General features: G+C 41.2%; 1 protein-coding gene and 1 long non-coding RNA gene across 6 annotated transcripts in view; one reads left to right on the plus strand and one right to left on the minus strand.

Moving 5' to 3' along the window:
- CCDC83 (coiled-coil domain containing 83) overlaps positions 1 to 13897 on the minus strand; it is a 58451-nt gene that overhangs the window by 12064 nt on the left and 32490 nt on the right. The window contains 3 exon segments of the mRNA XM_027959747.3: positions 27 to 167; positions 4142 to 4280; positions 9507 to 9575. Coding sequence (XP_027815548.2) covers positions 27 to 167; positions 4142 to 4280; positions 9507 to 9575 — 349 coding nt within the window.
- The window catches only part of LOC121817498 (uncharacterized), a 74468-nt gene continuing 66727 nt past the window's right edge, over positions 6157 to 13897 (plus strand). For 3 of the 5 annotated variants that reach the window (XR_009597808.1, XR_009597807.1, XR_009597806.1), the window contains exons 1-2: positions 6157 to 6720; positions 7842 to 7985. This is a non-coding gene — a long non-coding RNA (uncharacterized LOC121817498). The remainder of the gene's footprint in view (positions 6721 to 7841; positions 7986 to 13897) is intronic. The other 2 variants (XR_009597810.1, XR_009597809.1) reach the window with 2 other exon arrangements.

Here is a 13897-nt window from a genome sequence, read left to right on the forward strand (position 1 = left end):
AAATTACCATTACAATAAAATAATACCTTTATGTGTTTCTGACACCTCCAAAGGCACTTCAGGTGGTACTTTCTGCCCAACAGCCTGGGTAAGATACAGTCGCCTACAAACAAATAAGAAAAGTAGTCTGTCAGCCAACAAATGTTGTAGACCCTGCTCAGGAGTGTCTATCTCTCTGCTGGGAGCTGGAGATGCACAGAGGAAAAAGGGGCATCGGGCCCAGTGGGGTAGCAGGCAAGATGACAGTGTTTCATGATGATGGTTTTTACTAGGATGGGTAATTAGCACAGTGTCAGGAGTGCTGTGGTCTTCCCACGTGGTGCAGAAGTGAAGAATCTGCCTACAGATGCAGGAGATGCAAGAGATGTGGGCTCAATCCCTGGGTCGGGAAGATCCCCTGGAGGAAGAAATGGCTACTGACTCCAGTACTCTTGCCTGGGAATTCCCATGGACAGAGGAACCCAGTGGGCTACAGTCCATGGGGTCAAAAAGACAAGACTGAATGACCGAGCACCCGGGTGTGTGCGCACGCACACACACACGCACACATACACACAAGAAGTGAGCACACACACGCACGCACACACACATGCACACACACACAAGAAGTGAGCACACACATGCACACACACAAGAAGTGAGCACACACACATGCACACACACACAAGAAGTGAGCACACACACACACACACACACACAAGAAGTGAGAGAAGAAGCACCAGATTTAGTCTTAGGAGGTGAGGAAAGGTTTCCAGGAGGAGATGACGCCTGAGTCGAGTCCTGAAACACCAAGAGATATTCGTCAAGGAAGAGCTTGGGGTGGGGGGTGTATCCCATGATAAGGGAATAACAGACAAAGTCCGAGAAATGAGAGTGGTTACCCCACCAGCTACATCACTGGTGCAGGAATCCAGATGAGGAATGATGGTGGCCAGCACGGGATGGATTTGAAAAAGAAAAAGAGAGAGAAAAGGACAAGACAACGAGCGGTAGGAAACCACGATGGCGTCACGGTTCTGGCTTTCACTGAGTGCCGTGTCCCAGCTACAAGCCCGGTGAGCTGTGTGTGTGCAGCTGCAGCTCTCTGTGCTGCAGAGGCCCATGGAGTTTTCCCTCAGAAGACACGATACCTTGGAAGCTGTGTGTGGCATTTCCATGAAGTTTACAAGTGACCCTTGCAGATATGCTAACAACACTTCATGCTCAGCCAGCCAGCATCCAGAGTGAATCCCCTGGATTACAGGCTGTTAGTTTCTTAAAGCACACGAACAAAGTATCATCTGAGATACTTACAGCTCCAACAAATGATGCCACTGCATACAATAGTTACCTTTTAAAACCTTCTTGAGACTTGGTGAAGGTGTGTCTCGGTGAAGCTCTGGTCTGCGGGTGGTCAAGTCTGAGGCCACAGAGTTCTCTGCCTCTTGAATGACTAAGATCTTACTAAACACTGTGACCTTCACAAGTCTGGCTTCTCTCTTAATCATAGGTTTCTTGTCACTTTTGGACAGGGCAGCAGCACTTGGTGTTTGATGGTGCGGAAAACATTTCAAAGAATGCCATCATATGAAACTAGTGTTGGTTAGATTTGAGGTACTGGTTCCCCTAGACTCAGCTCTGTGGCACTGAAGTCCCTGGGCAGTCACCTCTAGCTTACTCATCTCATCTAATGTTTCAAACAAATCCTGCAATGCCTTATTGGAGTCATGAAGGAAAGCCTTGAGGGAGGTCTGATGGGAAATAGAGGATTAATAACTCTATTAGCTAGAATACTCGATTCTTCATCCAAATAGGAAAGAAGAGAACTTTTTACACGTTCACTGGGTACACTTCACCTCTATTTCTCAACTAGAATAGACAGGACTAAATTCTCAGCAAAGAGGTGGAATGGACAGTTGTCATAAATTACATACTATTTATTATTTTGACTTGAAAACGGGTACAGTAAAAGTTCCTAAGGACACTCGACATTTTCCTTGTGGATCAGCAGCGTAACAGATAACTAAGGGTTTGCACATATCTCTGTTTCTTTATGTGGTCTTTCTAAAGTGTCCTAAAAACTTCTCTTGAAGGAATTTACAGTCTAGGAGGGAAACAGGTGTTAAGTAAGTAATCGCTAGTGTGATAAATGCTAGTTACAAAGGAAAAGTTCAGGGTGTCCTGGACGCATACACCAGGCACCTTCTAGAAACACAATCTGTGTTGTTTCTGTCCCCTCAGATGGATTTTGATTTTATCTCTCTCAACTCTGAAGCAAGACTAAGTATTCATGTCTCCCACTAAAGAAAGCCAGCCCACAAAGCTCAGACGAACAATGTGGGTTTTACCAAGGATTTCCGTGAGGGAAGCTAGAGGACAGGGCGAAATGACATCACAACAAATCACACAACTTCATGAAAGCCCTCTTTAAAACTTGCTCATCTCCCTTCCTGTCCTTGCCAAACTCTCTGTATCCTGGGAAGGAATTCTGCTTTATTATAATGAGCATTTCACCTGCACATCAGCACTGAATCTGGAACAACAGACCCAGCTGACCGAAGCATGAAGTGAGGTCGGCAGTTTACAGGGTATCTCTGGAGGTTTGGGTGGTTTGGAAGAGAGAAAAAGAGCACAGCAGGCAACAGGTGGAGCAGTGGTTAGAAGGCCTGGCTGGCAGAGATGCGTGATTACAAAGAGATGTGGGCAGCAGGTGCTACACGGCAGAGGCTGTCTGGGTGTGGAACTGGAGAGGTGTCATAGGGAAGGAGGCTGGCAATCCCCCGCCCCCTAGGGACCCTTAAGGGCATCAGCTCAAGAGATGGAAGTGCAGGAGTCCTGTAGGAAGCCAATTCATTCAGCCCGATCGCCCACTTTGCCTACTGGTACCTACCGCCCCGGGGCAGTGCACAGATTGTGGAAGGGAGCAGGCGACTCTTCCTCTGTCCTGCCCACCCAGTGTTCAGACTATAAAGTCATCCTGCTGTCTCCCAACTTCTCCAGTCTTGTATCTTGACAGCCATCATTTAGCTCAGCAAAAACAAAACAAAAACAAACAACCTGCAACTTACCCATCTCCACCCTTCCTGGAGCACATTAGGACGTTTGCCATCAATAAATACTTTACTGGGTCTCAAACAGTACTTCTTCCATGCCACACAAGCAACAGAACTACTTGGGTGTAAATGTTTTCCTGGGCCTTCCACCGTGTTGAACTTCTCTGCCCAGACGCAGATATTCTTCTCCCATCTTGCACATGTACACCCTACATTTGAGTGGTTTGATTCCTCTATCTTTCTAAGCATGTTTTTGTTCAAATTATGAATGCCAGTTTGTTTTAATTCCATATTGTATGTGCTCAGTCACTCAGTTCTGTCCGACTCCTGGTGGCCCCATGGGCTGTAGACTGCCAGGCTCCTCTGCCCATGGAATTTTTCAGGCAAGAATACTGGAGTGTGTTGCCATTTCCTCCTCCAGGGGATCTTCCCAATTCAGGGACTGAACCCACATCTCTTGAGTCTCCTGCATTGACAGGTGGAGTCTTGACCACAAACGCCACCTGGGAAGCCCAGTTCCATATTCCAGGGCTCTGATTTTCCATCAAGATTGGTATATTAAGACTTATTTTGTCAGATAAGGAAAAGCAGTAATCTAAAATGCAAAGCCATATACACATTTGATTTCACTTATGCAGAAATAAATGTGACTTGGAATGCCAGGCTATTTTCTATGCCTAGAAAGTAGTTTGGCTCTTTCATTAACTGTCAGAGGAAACCGTTCTGTAGTCTACAAGGTAACCAGGAGTCCCAAACACCTCCAGAAGGCGCCCACAAGTTGATCACTCCCTCCTCCTGTGCTCTGGCTTTGCACCCATACTTCTGCTGTATTATTATGCATTTATTTTTATGCCAAATTCCCCTGCTGGCCCAGAGGTTTCTGAAGGACAGCAGTTGTGATATTCATAGTAAATGTTTGCTATTATGAACACAGTGCAATGTTAGAAAAAGCAAGTCAAAGTTTGCCTTGTAGCAACGGTCAGTGGTGTTAAATTTACAGTTTCCGCATGGCCATTTTGTGAGTGTCTTTCTTTTCAACTATTAAAGAATTGTCATCTTAAAAAAAATAACTTTTTACAGATCCAGATGTTTAAAAAAAAATTCCTAACTATGTAATGACTCTCACCTGGGTATCTTGAGATCCACAAGTCTGCAGTTGAATAGCTGATCAATAAGCACCAAATTTTCTTCTTCCAGCTCATGAATAGCATTTTCCAGTTCTTCCACTTCCTTCCTGTGGTTTGCAATCTATTCTCAGGAAAAGGAGAATAGGTGTTAGTTTTCCACAAGAAATTTAACTTTAAAAAATGCATTTGATGGAGAGGAAGATCTATCCTGTATTGTTTATTACTGTGTTTGCTCTAAGAAAGAAGGGATGGGACGGATTTCATTCCAAGTCATTTTAGGCAGAACTCAGTTTCCTGATTAGGCAGTTATTACTGAATGGCAAGAATTTCCTTTCCTACTCTGCAGGAACATCACTGGATTTATGTGCCCTGGAGGCAGAGATAAATAAGAAAATAAGACTATTTATCAGTCTGGTATTAATACTTAAATGAGGATCTATCAAAGGTTAATGATAAACAACACAATGAAAATTAATAGCACTGGAGAAAAATCTGTACTATGGCATTTAAAAAAAAAGAAGTACAAGCCTAGAAGTCCTTTCTATCAATTTGTGTATGACAACTATATTCTGAGTGTGCTGGAGTCATTCTGAGAAATATCAGATAGCTGAGATGTTATCCATTCATTCATGAAATTGTACTGTATACCTACACTGCATCAGAAACTATAGTGCATTTTGGGAACAAAGGACCAACAAGATGCAGTAACCTTCAGGGGTCTCTTAGCTTAATGGGAAGGAGAGTGATAGCAACAGAAGACAGCATGATGAAATATAATGATGGAAGCCATCCAGGTGCGGTGGGAGGAGGGCACGTTTCACCCCACGTCTGCCAGGTGTCGGGGGTGGGGGAAGGAGAATTAATGGAAGAGATGACTTCCATTCTGGATCTTGAAGGCAAAGAAGGGATTCTCTAGCCAGACGAGAGAGGATATATTCTAGGCAGAAGGAACCACACGTATTAGGCACCACTATTTTGCTGTAGATAGAAACAAAATGGGCGTGGGGACAAGTAGGAGAAGAACTGGACAAATGTGGGAGCCAAATAATGCGAAGCAGTCTGATTTTTATCTTGCCGGTTAGGCAGTAGGTCCATTCATAGACATAGCAGGGTTAATTAACTTTAACTGCAGAAACGTGGCCAACTCAAACATGAACACAACTTGCTGGTTCTGTGGATAGAGTTCCCATCAATCTTTAAGAAATGTATTTTGATAATTTTTGGTCTAAAGAAGGCTTGATCATGGGGAGACTATATAGAAGAATGTTACTAGATAGAACCCCCAACTTACCTCTCTGCCCCCCAAAACAGCATGAGCTATGCAGGTGCTGGATTGAGTGGTGCTGATGGGTGGAAGTCAGGGTAATAGCAGAATTGAGAGTGTAAAATAGAAAGTGATCAGCTGGTGAGAATGATAGAAAGATAGCTGGGAAAGGTACTATGTCTCTCGAGGGAACATGATGAAAGAAGAAAGGCACAGGGGAGGCGTATGCATTATCTCTTATGAGGAGTTGCAGGGGAGGCGTATGCATTATCTCTTATGAGGAGTTGCCAAGAGTGTAACTGAGATGAATACTTGGAAAGAGATGACTAACACAGTTTCGATTTGCAGTTGAAGTTACTGTGTTTTGGAAGCATTCAGTATATCCCCACATGCATATCTCTTTCACATAAGTCATTTATTAAATGCCTGAATTCTTACTAAGGGTAAATTCTTGCTTGAGGTAGATGGATACAAAATTCAACGAAGCGTGGTTCCTTCCCTCAAACTAGGAAAGAAATCTACAAATCCAGTGAACAAATACATAAACAATTATAAAACAATACCAGTGTCATAGAAAAGGCTTAAAGATGAGAAGAACAGCATCCTAACCAATTTCACAAGACAATTTAAGTCCGTAACTCTACATCACCAAGTTAATGGTTGGTGTTTTAGGATCTCATATTTTACGAGATTATCAGCTTGATTACAAGCCTGAATGCCTTAAGGAGAAATTTATAATTTTCAAATGTCAAAGGATGAGAAAGAAATTATAGTTAGAGGTTATAAAAGAAAGAATGCATAGAATGTTTGGAAAAGTTTGACCTCAGGGCTTGGCATAACTGGGAGGCAGCATGCACAGTTCTTGGTCTTCTGGCAAGCAGGGAATGAGGGCCCTTTGGGGGAGTTAAGTCCCATCTTTCAAGCTACAAGATAATCTGTGACATCCCTTATGCCTTTAGAGTACTAAGTAAGGCTCTCAATTGTTGTCTCCCTCTCAATCTTCTGAAATGTTAGGGAAATGAAAACAAATTCCCTTTTTACAGCCATATCAATACCTTTAGATTCTGCAGGAAGGGTCTTAACTGGTGCCTCAGATGGTAAAGAATCCACTTGCAAAGCAGGAGACCCAGGTCTCATCCCTGGGTTGGAAAGATTCTCTGGAGAAGGAAATGGCAACCCACTCCAGTACTCTTGCCTGGAGAACCCCATGGATGGAGGAGCCTGGTGGGCTACAGTCCATGGGGTGGCAAAGAGTAGGACACGACTGAACAACTAACACCATCACACTTTTTCTGGGGTAAGAAAGTATAAAGAAGGAAATGGAAGACCTCTTTTCCCTCCCAGCCCCTGCTTCTCCCCAGACACCCAAGAAATGTACTTAAGAAATTGGAAAGGAATAATTCAGGCAACTAGGATCCTGATTAAAATGTATGCTCTTAAAATTTTCCCCTGCAAGAACCAAGTTAGCTTTATGCCTCCTCACATTTGAAACTTCGATTGCTAACCTCTTTGAATCTCTGTCTAGTTTTTCCAGCTTTCCATTTAAGTTCAAGTTATTTGGAAATTTGAATTTTCTTCATTTTTCTAATAAGCATGCTAAATAAACTCAGATAAAGTCATTTAATGAGACCTAATATCCCTCCCAGAGATCTAAGCTTTTTGGTTATTGTTGAAGAATAGTTTAATGGAGAAATATTTGGGAGAGTTCCAGTGTTAAATATCCCTTGTTATTCATTCTTAACCTTCCTCAAAGAAATTAATTAGCATACATTGTTCTATTTCCAGGCAATTTTCAATTCCTGTGATAGCGCTTATAACCAGAAATGGTTTTAATTAATTTTGTGAGTAAATTTAATAACAGTATAATGAATATTTATTGAAATAAAGAGAAATTAAATATATTGAATTTCTTTGAGATGATTTTGTTCTTTATTAATGAGCTCTTTTTGCTCATGATTAAATTAAACTTCACATCTTTCTGTCTTTTATTTTCACTGAATTATGAAAATTAAAAAATAAAACAAAACAAAATGTAATTTGTGGCTTTAGTAGGAAGGACCAAGGCACCAAACAGTCTTTCTTATCAGTCAGATATAAATTTTTGTAGTTATTTTCTCTGAACCTAATGTCTATGATATCTTAACAGAATTTAAGATCTGAATTGTTAAATTATTACTGGGATCATACTGTTATATTTAGTAAAACTATAAGGACTAAGTTCCTCTATAATATTCTTGAACTGTTGAGCTCACCTTGAGTTTGTTTAAATTAATATTAATTTTTTTAAATTGAGGATTCATCTTGATTAGTTTCGGAAATAGTAGGAATTCCTACTCACCATGACTTTATAAAGGCAACTTTAAGATAATTGTCAATATCACAGAAAGCATATTTATTTAAACATTTTTTGTTTGTTAGACTCACCAACTCTATTCAGTCAAATGAGAGCAAGGAAAATAGAAATGAAGCTGATGGTGACAATTTTACCTTGGGTGTCTGAGCAGATGGTGAAAAAGGAAATGCAGGAAAAGACGATCTAAGAAGAAATGTAATAAATTTCAGGTATGTTGAGTTTGAAGTACCTATGTGACATCCATGTGGAAATATTCAGTTATTGAATTGTAGGAACTATTTGTATATTTTGGAAATTAAGTCCTTGTTGTTTGTATCATTTGCAAATATTTTTCTCCCAGTCCATAGGTTGTTCTTTCATGTTGTTTGTGGTTTTCTTTACTATGTGAAAGCTTTTAGGTTTGATTAGATCTCATTTGTTCATTTTTGCTTTAATTTGTATTGTCTTGGGAGACTGAACTAAGAAAATATTGCTAAGATTTATGTCAGAGAATGTTTCACCTGTATTCTCTCCTAGGAGTTTTAGGGCATCATATTTAGTCTTATATTTAGCTATTTTGAGTTTAATTTTGTGTATGGTGTAAGGGAGTGTTCTAGCTTCATTGATTCACATGCAGCTGTCCAGCTTCCACCACACCGCTTGAAGAGACCATCTTTTCCCCAGTGTACATCTTGTTTTGTTGAAGATTAATTGACCATAGGTATGCAGGTTTATTTCTGGGCTCTCTACTCTGTTGCATCAATTCATATGTCTGATTTTGCCCTAGCCATGCTGTTTGGATTACTGTAGCTTTGTAGAATTCTCTAAAGTCTGGGAGGGTTATGCCTCCTGCTTTGCTCTTTTTCCTCAGGATTGCTTTGGCAAGTCTGGGTCTTTTCTATAAATTTTAGGATTATTTGTTTCAGTTTTGTGAAAAATGTCATGGGTAAGTTGATAGCGATGGCATTAAGTCTGTAGATTGCTTTGGGTACTATGGCCATTTTAACAATATTAGTTCTTCTAATCCAAGAGCATATAGGACATCTTTCCATTTCTTTGAATCATCTTCAGTTTCCTTTATCAACATTTTGTAGTTCTCAGCATGTCTTCGCCTCCTTCATGAAGTTTATTCCTATGTGCTATTTTTAAAGTGTGATTCTAAAAGAGATTGACTGTTTGCATTCCCTTTCTGATATTTCACTGTTAGTGTAAAGAAATACAACTAATTTCTGAATGCTAATTCTTGTGTCCTGCTACCTTGTTGAATTAGTTTATCAGTTCTAGTAGTTTTTGTGTGTAGTCTTTAGAGTTTTCTATATCCAGTGTCCTGACATCTGCATATAATGACAGTTTTACTTCTTCCATACCAATTTGAATACCCGAAGAGACGATTTAAAACTGGAGAGAATGAGGTTAGAATGATCCTTCAGCCTTGCTTCCATCAGTCAGGAGCAAATAGGGTCCAGAGGAAGGCCAGGTCAGTTTTAGAACGTCAAGAAGTTTTAGGCACTTGAGTGTACTGTATGAAAATTGTGACACCAAAAATGACTTCTGGTTCTTATTGAAATACTTTATGGTGTTCATTGAGTAACAGCTTGTAATAAGATTAGGACTCCACTAGAATCTCATTTTACCTCGGTCAGTCACATATCCATGCTTCCCCCATGACTTCAGCTCATAAGTAAAAGTCCTTTCCAGTTCAGAAAAATGAGAAAGAAGAAATTGTATTCATTTTTTAAAATTCCACTTACCTCTTTTTTGAGCCAGTCATTCTCCCAGATCTCTCGATAGCTGCCCTTGTCAATGAACCTTAGAGCATTCTTAAAAAAAAAAAAAAAAAATTTTTTTCTGTATTAAAGAAGTGCTGCCACAAAGCATTTCACATTTTTTTTTTTTTTAGCAATGATGATACGCAATCAACTTATCTGAACATTTTAAATTATGGTTTCCAGTAACTTTGGAAATATGCCTAAAAACATTGTGTCCCATTGTTCTTTCTTTATTATCCTATTGTGCTATTTTTCCTGATTTAGATTGCCTAACGTAGATGATTGAAAGAACTGGACAGTGGTTGTCCAATCAATTTGGCCGCTGGTGTGACTGAATCTGACTGCCGTGGTAAAATCAGTCATGAAGGGACCTGCTTCGCCGTTACACTGAGTTAATTTTATGTACTCATTTTGGCTGTGCTGGGTCTTTGGCGCTGCTGGGGATCTCCTCTGGTTGTGGCATGCAGGCTTCTCACTGTGGCGGCTTCTCGGGTCATGGAGACAGGCTCCAGAATGTGCCGACTTCAGTAGCGGCCACACCGGGCTGTGGAGCCCAGGTTCAGCAGCTGCGACACCCGGGCATAGTTGCCCCACCGCACGTGGGATCTTCTCAGATCAGGGATCGAACCCATATCTCCTGCATTGGCGGGTGGACTCTTCACCAACAGGGAAGCCCTGTTCCACCATTAAGATGGCTAAACTGCAGTGATCAAACTTTCTTCAAGTTTATGGTCACAGGCATAATTTAACATGTAGCAAGAGCAAAGATAGATGATATAACTACCTTTTAAATCTGAAACATTTCTGCATGTCAATAACAACAACGTACCTATTTATAAACCTAATAGCAAATAGTTGCAGGTTAGCAGGCTATAGCTATGTCCTCTCCTGGAGAAAAGCATTTTAAATGAAGCAAATAGGGAAAGCCTTACTTTATCAGTATGATCATAAAATGTAATTTCATCTTCAGTTACTAGAATCTTTACAGTTTCACCCAAAGGAATTTTATAGTGGACAACAGGTCACGTTTATATGTGAGGTACTTTTACATGGATGAAAGTGAAAGTTTAAGTTGCTCACTCAAGTCCGACTCTGCAACTCTATGGACTGTAGCCTGCCCGGCTCTTTTGTCCATGGAATTCTCCAGGCAAGAATACTGGAGTGGGTTGCCATGCCCTTCTCCAGGGGATCTTCCTGACCCAGGGATCGAACCCCAGTCTCTCCCACATTGCATGCAGATTCTTTACTGTCTGAGCCACCAGGACACCACACAACAAAGTAACTGAAGGACACAACCAAAAAAAGAGAAATTGAGAAAAATATTCAGGCTCATAAACATGGATTGAAAGAATTTATAACTATGTTAAAGGTAATTTTTAGTAAGTGTTTTGAGTAGGAAGATTTGCAATAAATTCCTTTTTAAAAAAATCACGTTAATTAAACAAGAGTGAATCTCCATTTCCCAAGAACCAAATAAACGTTCAGCTCCAAATGGTAAGACTAAAGTTTATGTAGACATAGAATTTTCTTTGAACAAAAGTAGGAAGTAGCTCATAAATGAATTTAGTTAGCTGATGACTTATTTCACTAACAATGGAGTAGTGTTTCCAGCTTTGACTACACATTACACAATCCCCGGGATATTTTGAAAAATTCAAAAGCCCAGGCAAAGTCTCAGGCCAATTACCAGAGCATCTTTGCGGGTGGGACCCAGGACCCACTTGGGTTAAACAAATTTTCCAGGTGACTCTAATAAGCTACTGTATGTTAGTTGCTCAGTCGTGTCTGACTCTTTGCGACTGTAGCTTGCCAGGATTCCCTATCCATGGAATTCTCCAGGCAAGAGCACTGGAGTGGGTTGCCATTTCCTTCTCCAAATAAGCAGCTAAGGTTGCACAAAAGTAGATTTAGAAGTTAACTACGTGATGAAATACGGGCTTCCTTGGTGGCTCAATGGTAAAGAATTTGCCCACAATGCAGGAGATGGAGGTTCAGTCCCTGAGTTTGGGTGGTGCCCTGGAGAAGGAAATGGCAACCCACTCCAGTTTTCTTGCTGGTGAAATCCCCATGGACAGAGGGGCCTGGTGGGCTACAGTCCATGGGGATACAAAGAGTTGGACACAACTTAGTGACTACACCAGCACCACCATCCACATGATAAGATGGCCAGAAAAAAATGAGAAAAATTCATTCACTTATGCGAGTGTTTGGCATTATGCGGAGAAAAGAAAACGTACAGTGTGATGATTAAGAGTAATGATCTGAAAAAGACTTCTTAAAGGTCAATTCCGCCACATGCTCTGGGAAAGTCACAAAGTTTCTCTGGTCTCTGTCTTCTTACTAGCAAGTGTCTCCCTTATAGGATTGTTGAGAGATTTTAATGTAAAATACTAGGAGCAGTATTGGGGGAAATCTTCATTATATACTGAATGTACCTACTGAAAGGATATTTGATTGACATATGCATTTTTAACCATCTTAACTATGATCAGATCACTTATTGATTTCACCATTTAATCATATTCAGTTACAAAGGGGCGGGATTGCATGGGCAAGCAAAACCATTGATCAGTTCGCCTCCACATCCTGTTTTTGTGTAATTCAGTAAAAATTGTGCAATGGCATAGGAATACTGAAAGAACAATTGAACCAAAAGGGAAGCAAGAAACAATAGCAACTGAAATTCAGGGAAGAACTCTAGAAAAAGCCAGATGCTTATCAATCCAAAGAAAGGATGTTCCAGATTGAGAGACAATCCCAGCTGGGATCTCACAGACTTAAGACACAGTCTGGAGCAAGATGATAATGAAAGTGAAAGGCGCTCAGTCGTGTCTGACTCTTTGTAACCCCATGCACTATACAGTCCATGGAATTCTCCAGCCCAGAATACTGGAGTGGGTATCCTTTCCCTTCTCCAGGGGATCTTCCCAACCCAGGGATTGAACCCAGGTCTCCTGCATTGCAGGCGGATTCTTTACCAGCTGAGCCACAAGGGAAGCCCAAGAGCAAGATGAGGGACAGTGGAAAGGAAAAAGGAGCAGATATTTTGGACAAAACAAAGATTAGAAAAGATGAATTCAAAATTATATCTCAAACATTTTTTTATATCCTCAATCGTTAAAGCTCCACCAACCTAAGAGAGCTCCAGGAGCTCTCTTAGAGCTCCAGCTCCTAACAGAGTAAAGTGTACTCACTTAGGTTTGCATATGTAAGAAAGTACTTTTTAGACAAATTATGTTTCAGCCTATGCTGCTGCTGCTGCTAAGTCACTTCAGTCGTGTCTGACTCTGTATGACCCCATAGATGGAAGCCCACCAGCCTCCCCCATCCCTAGGATTCTCCAGGCAAGAACACTGGAGTGGGTTGCCATTTCCTTCTCCAATCCAAAATTTCACAATTTGTGTAGTCATTATTACTATACTTAAAAATAACTGAATATTAATTTCCAGAGCTCTTGCTCTTATGAGGCACCGTGCTACTTAAATCATCTCAGTCCTCATACTATTCATTAAAGGTAAATATTAGTATTATTATTGTCCCTTTTTTAATAGACTGGGAAACCAAAGCCCAGAAAAGTCAAGTATAAATTCAATTTATACACTGGGCTTCCCTGATAGAATCCACCTGCAATGCAGGAGACCTGGGTTTGATCCCTGGGTTGGGAAGATCCCCTGAAGAAGGGAAAGGCTACCCACTCCAGTATTCTGGCCTGGAGAAGTCCATGGACTGTGTAGTCCATGGGGTCACAAAGAGTCAGATGAGACTTTCACTTTCACTTTCAAACTTTCAAGTGGTGGAACTGTGATTTAAACTAAACTAACTTCAGAGTCCTCCCAGGTGGCACTAGCAGTAAAGAACCCACCTGGCAATGCAGAAGACTGAGACCTGGGTTTGATCCCTGGGTTGAAAAGCTCCTCTGGAGAAGGGCATCGCAGCCCACGCCAGTATCCTTGCCTGGAGAATCCCATGGAGAGAGGAGTCTGGAGGGCTACAGACCATAAAGTCGCAAGGAATCAGACAACGACTGAAGAGACTTAGCATGCACGCCTAACTTCAAAGCCCATGTTCCTGATCATTGTAATACACTGCAAAGAAAGAAATGGGCATGAGGAGGGGGAGAGTTTTGTTTTTTAAGGAAATTGAAATACCGAGAGAATGGGTCTTGGAGGGTGAAATAAGTAAAGTGAAGTTGCTCAGTTGTGTCCAACTCTGTGACCCCATGAACTGTAGCCTACCAGGCTTCTCTGTCCATGGGATTTTCTAGGCAAGAGTACTGGAGTGGGTTGCCATTGCCTTCTCCAGAGGATCTTCCCAAACCAGGGATCGAACCCAGGTCTCCTGCATTGCAAGCAGACACTTTACCCTCTGGGCCA

This window comes from Ovis aries, chromosome 21 (assembly GCF_016772045.2).
Source record: "Ovis aries strain OAR_USU_Benz2616 breed Rambouillet chromosome 21, ARS-UI_Ramb_v3.0, whole genome shotgun sequence".
Classification (NCBI taxonomy): domain Eukaryota; kingdom Metazoa; phylum Chordata; class Mammalia; order Artiodactyla; family Bovidae; genus Ovis; species Ovis aries.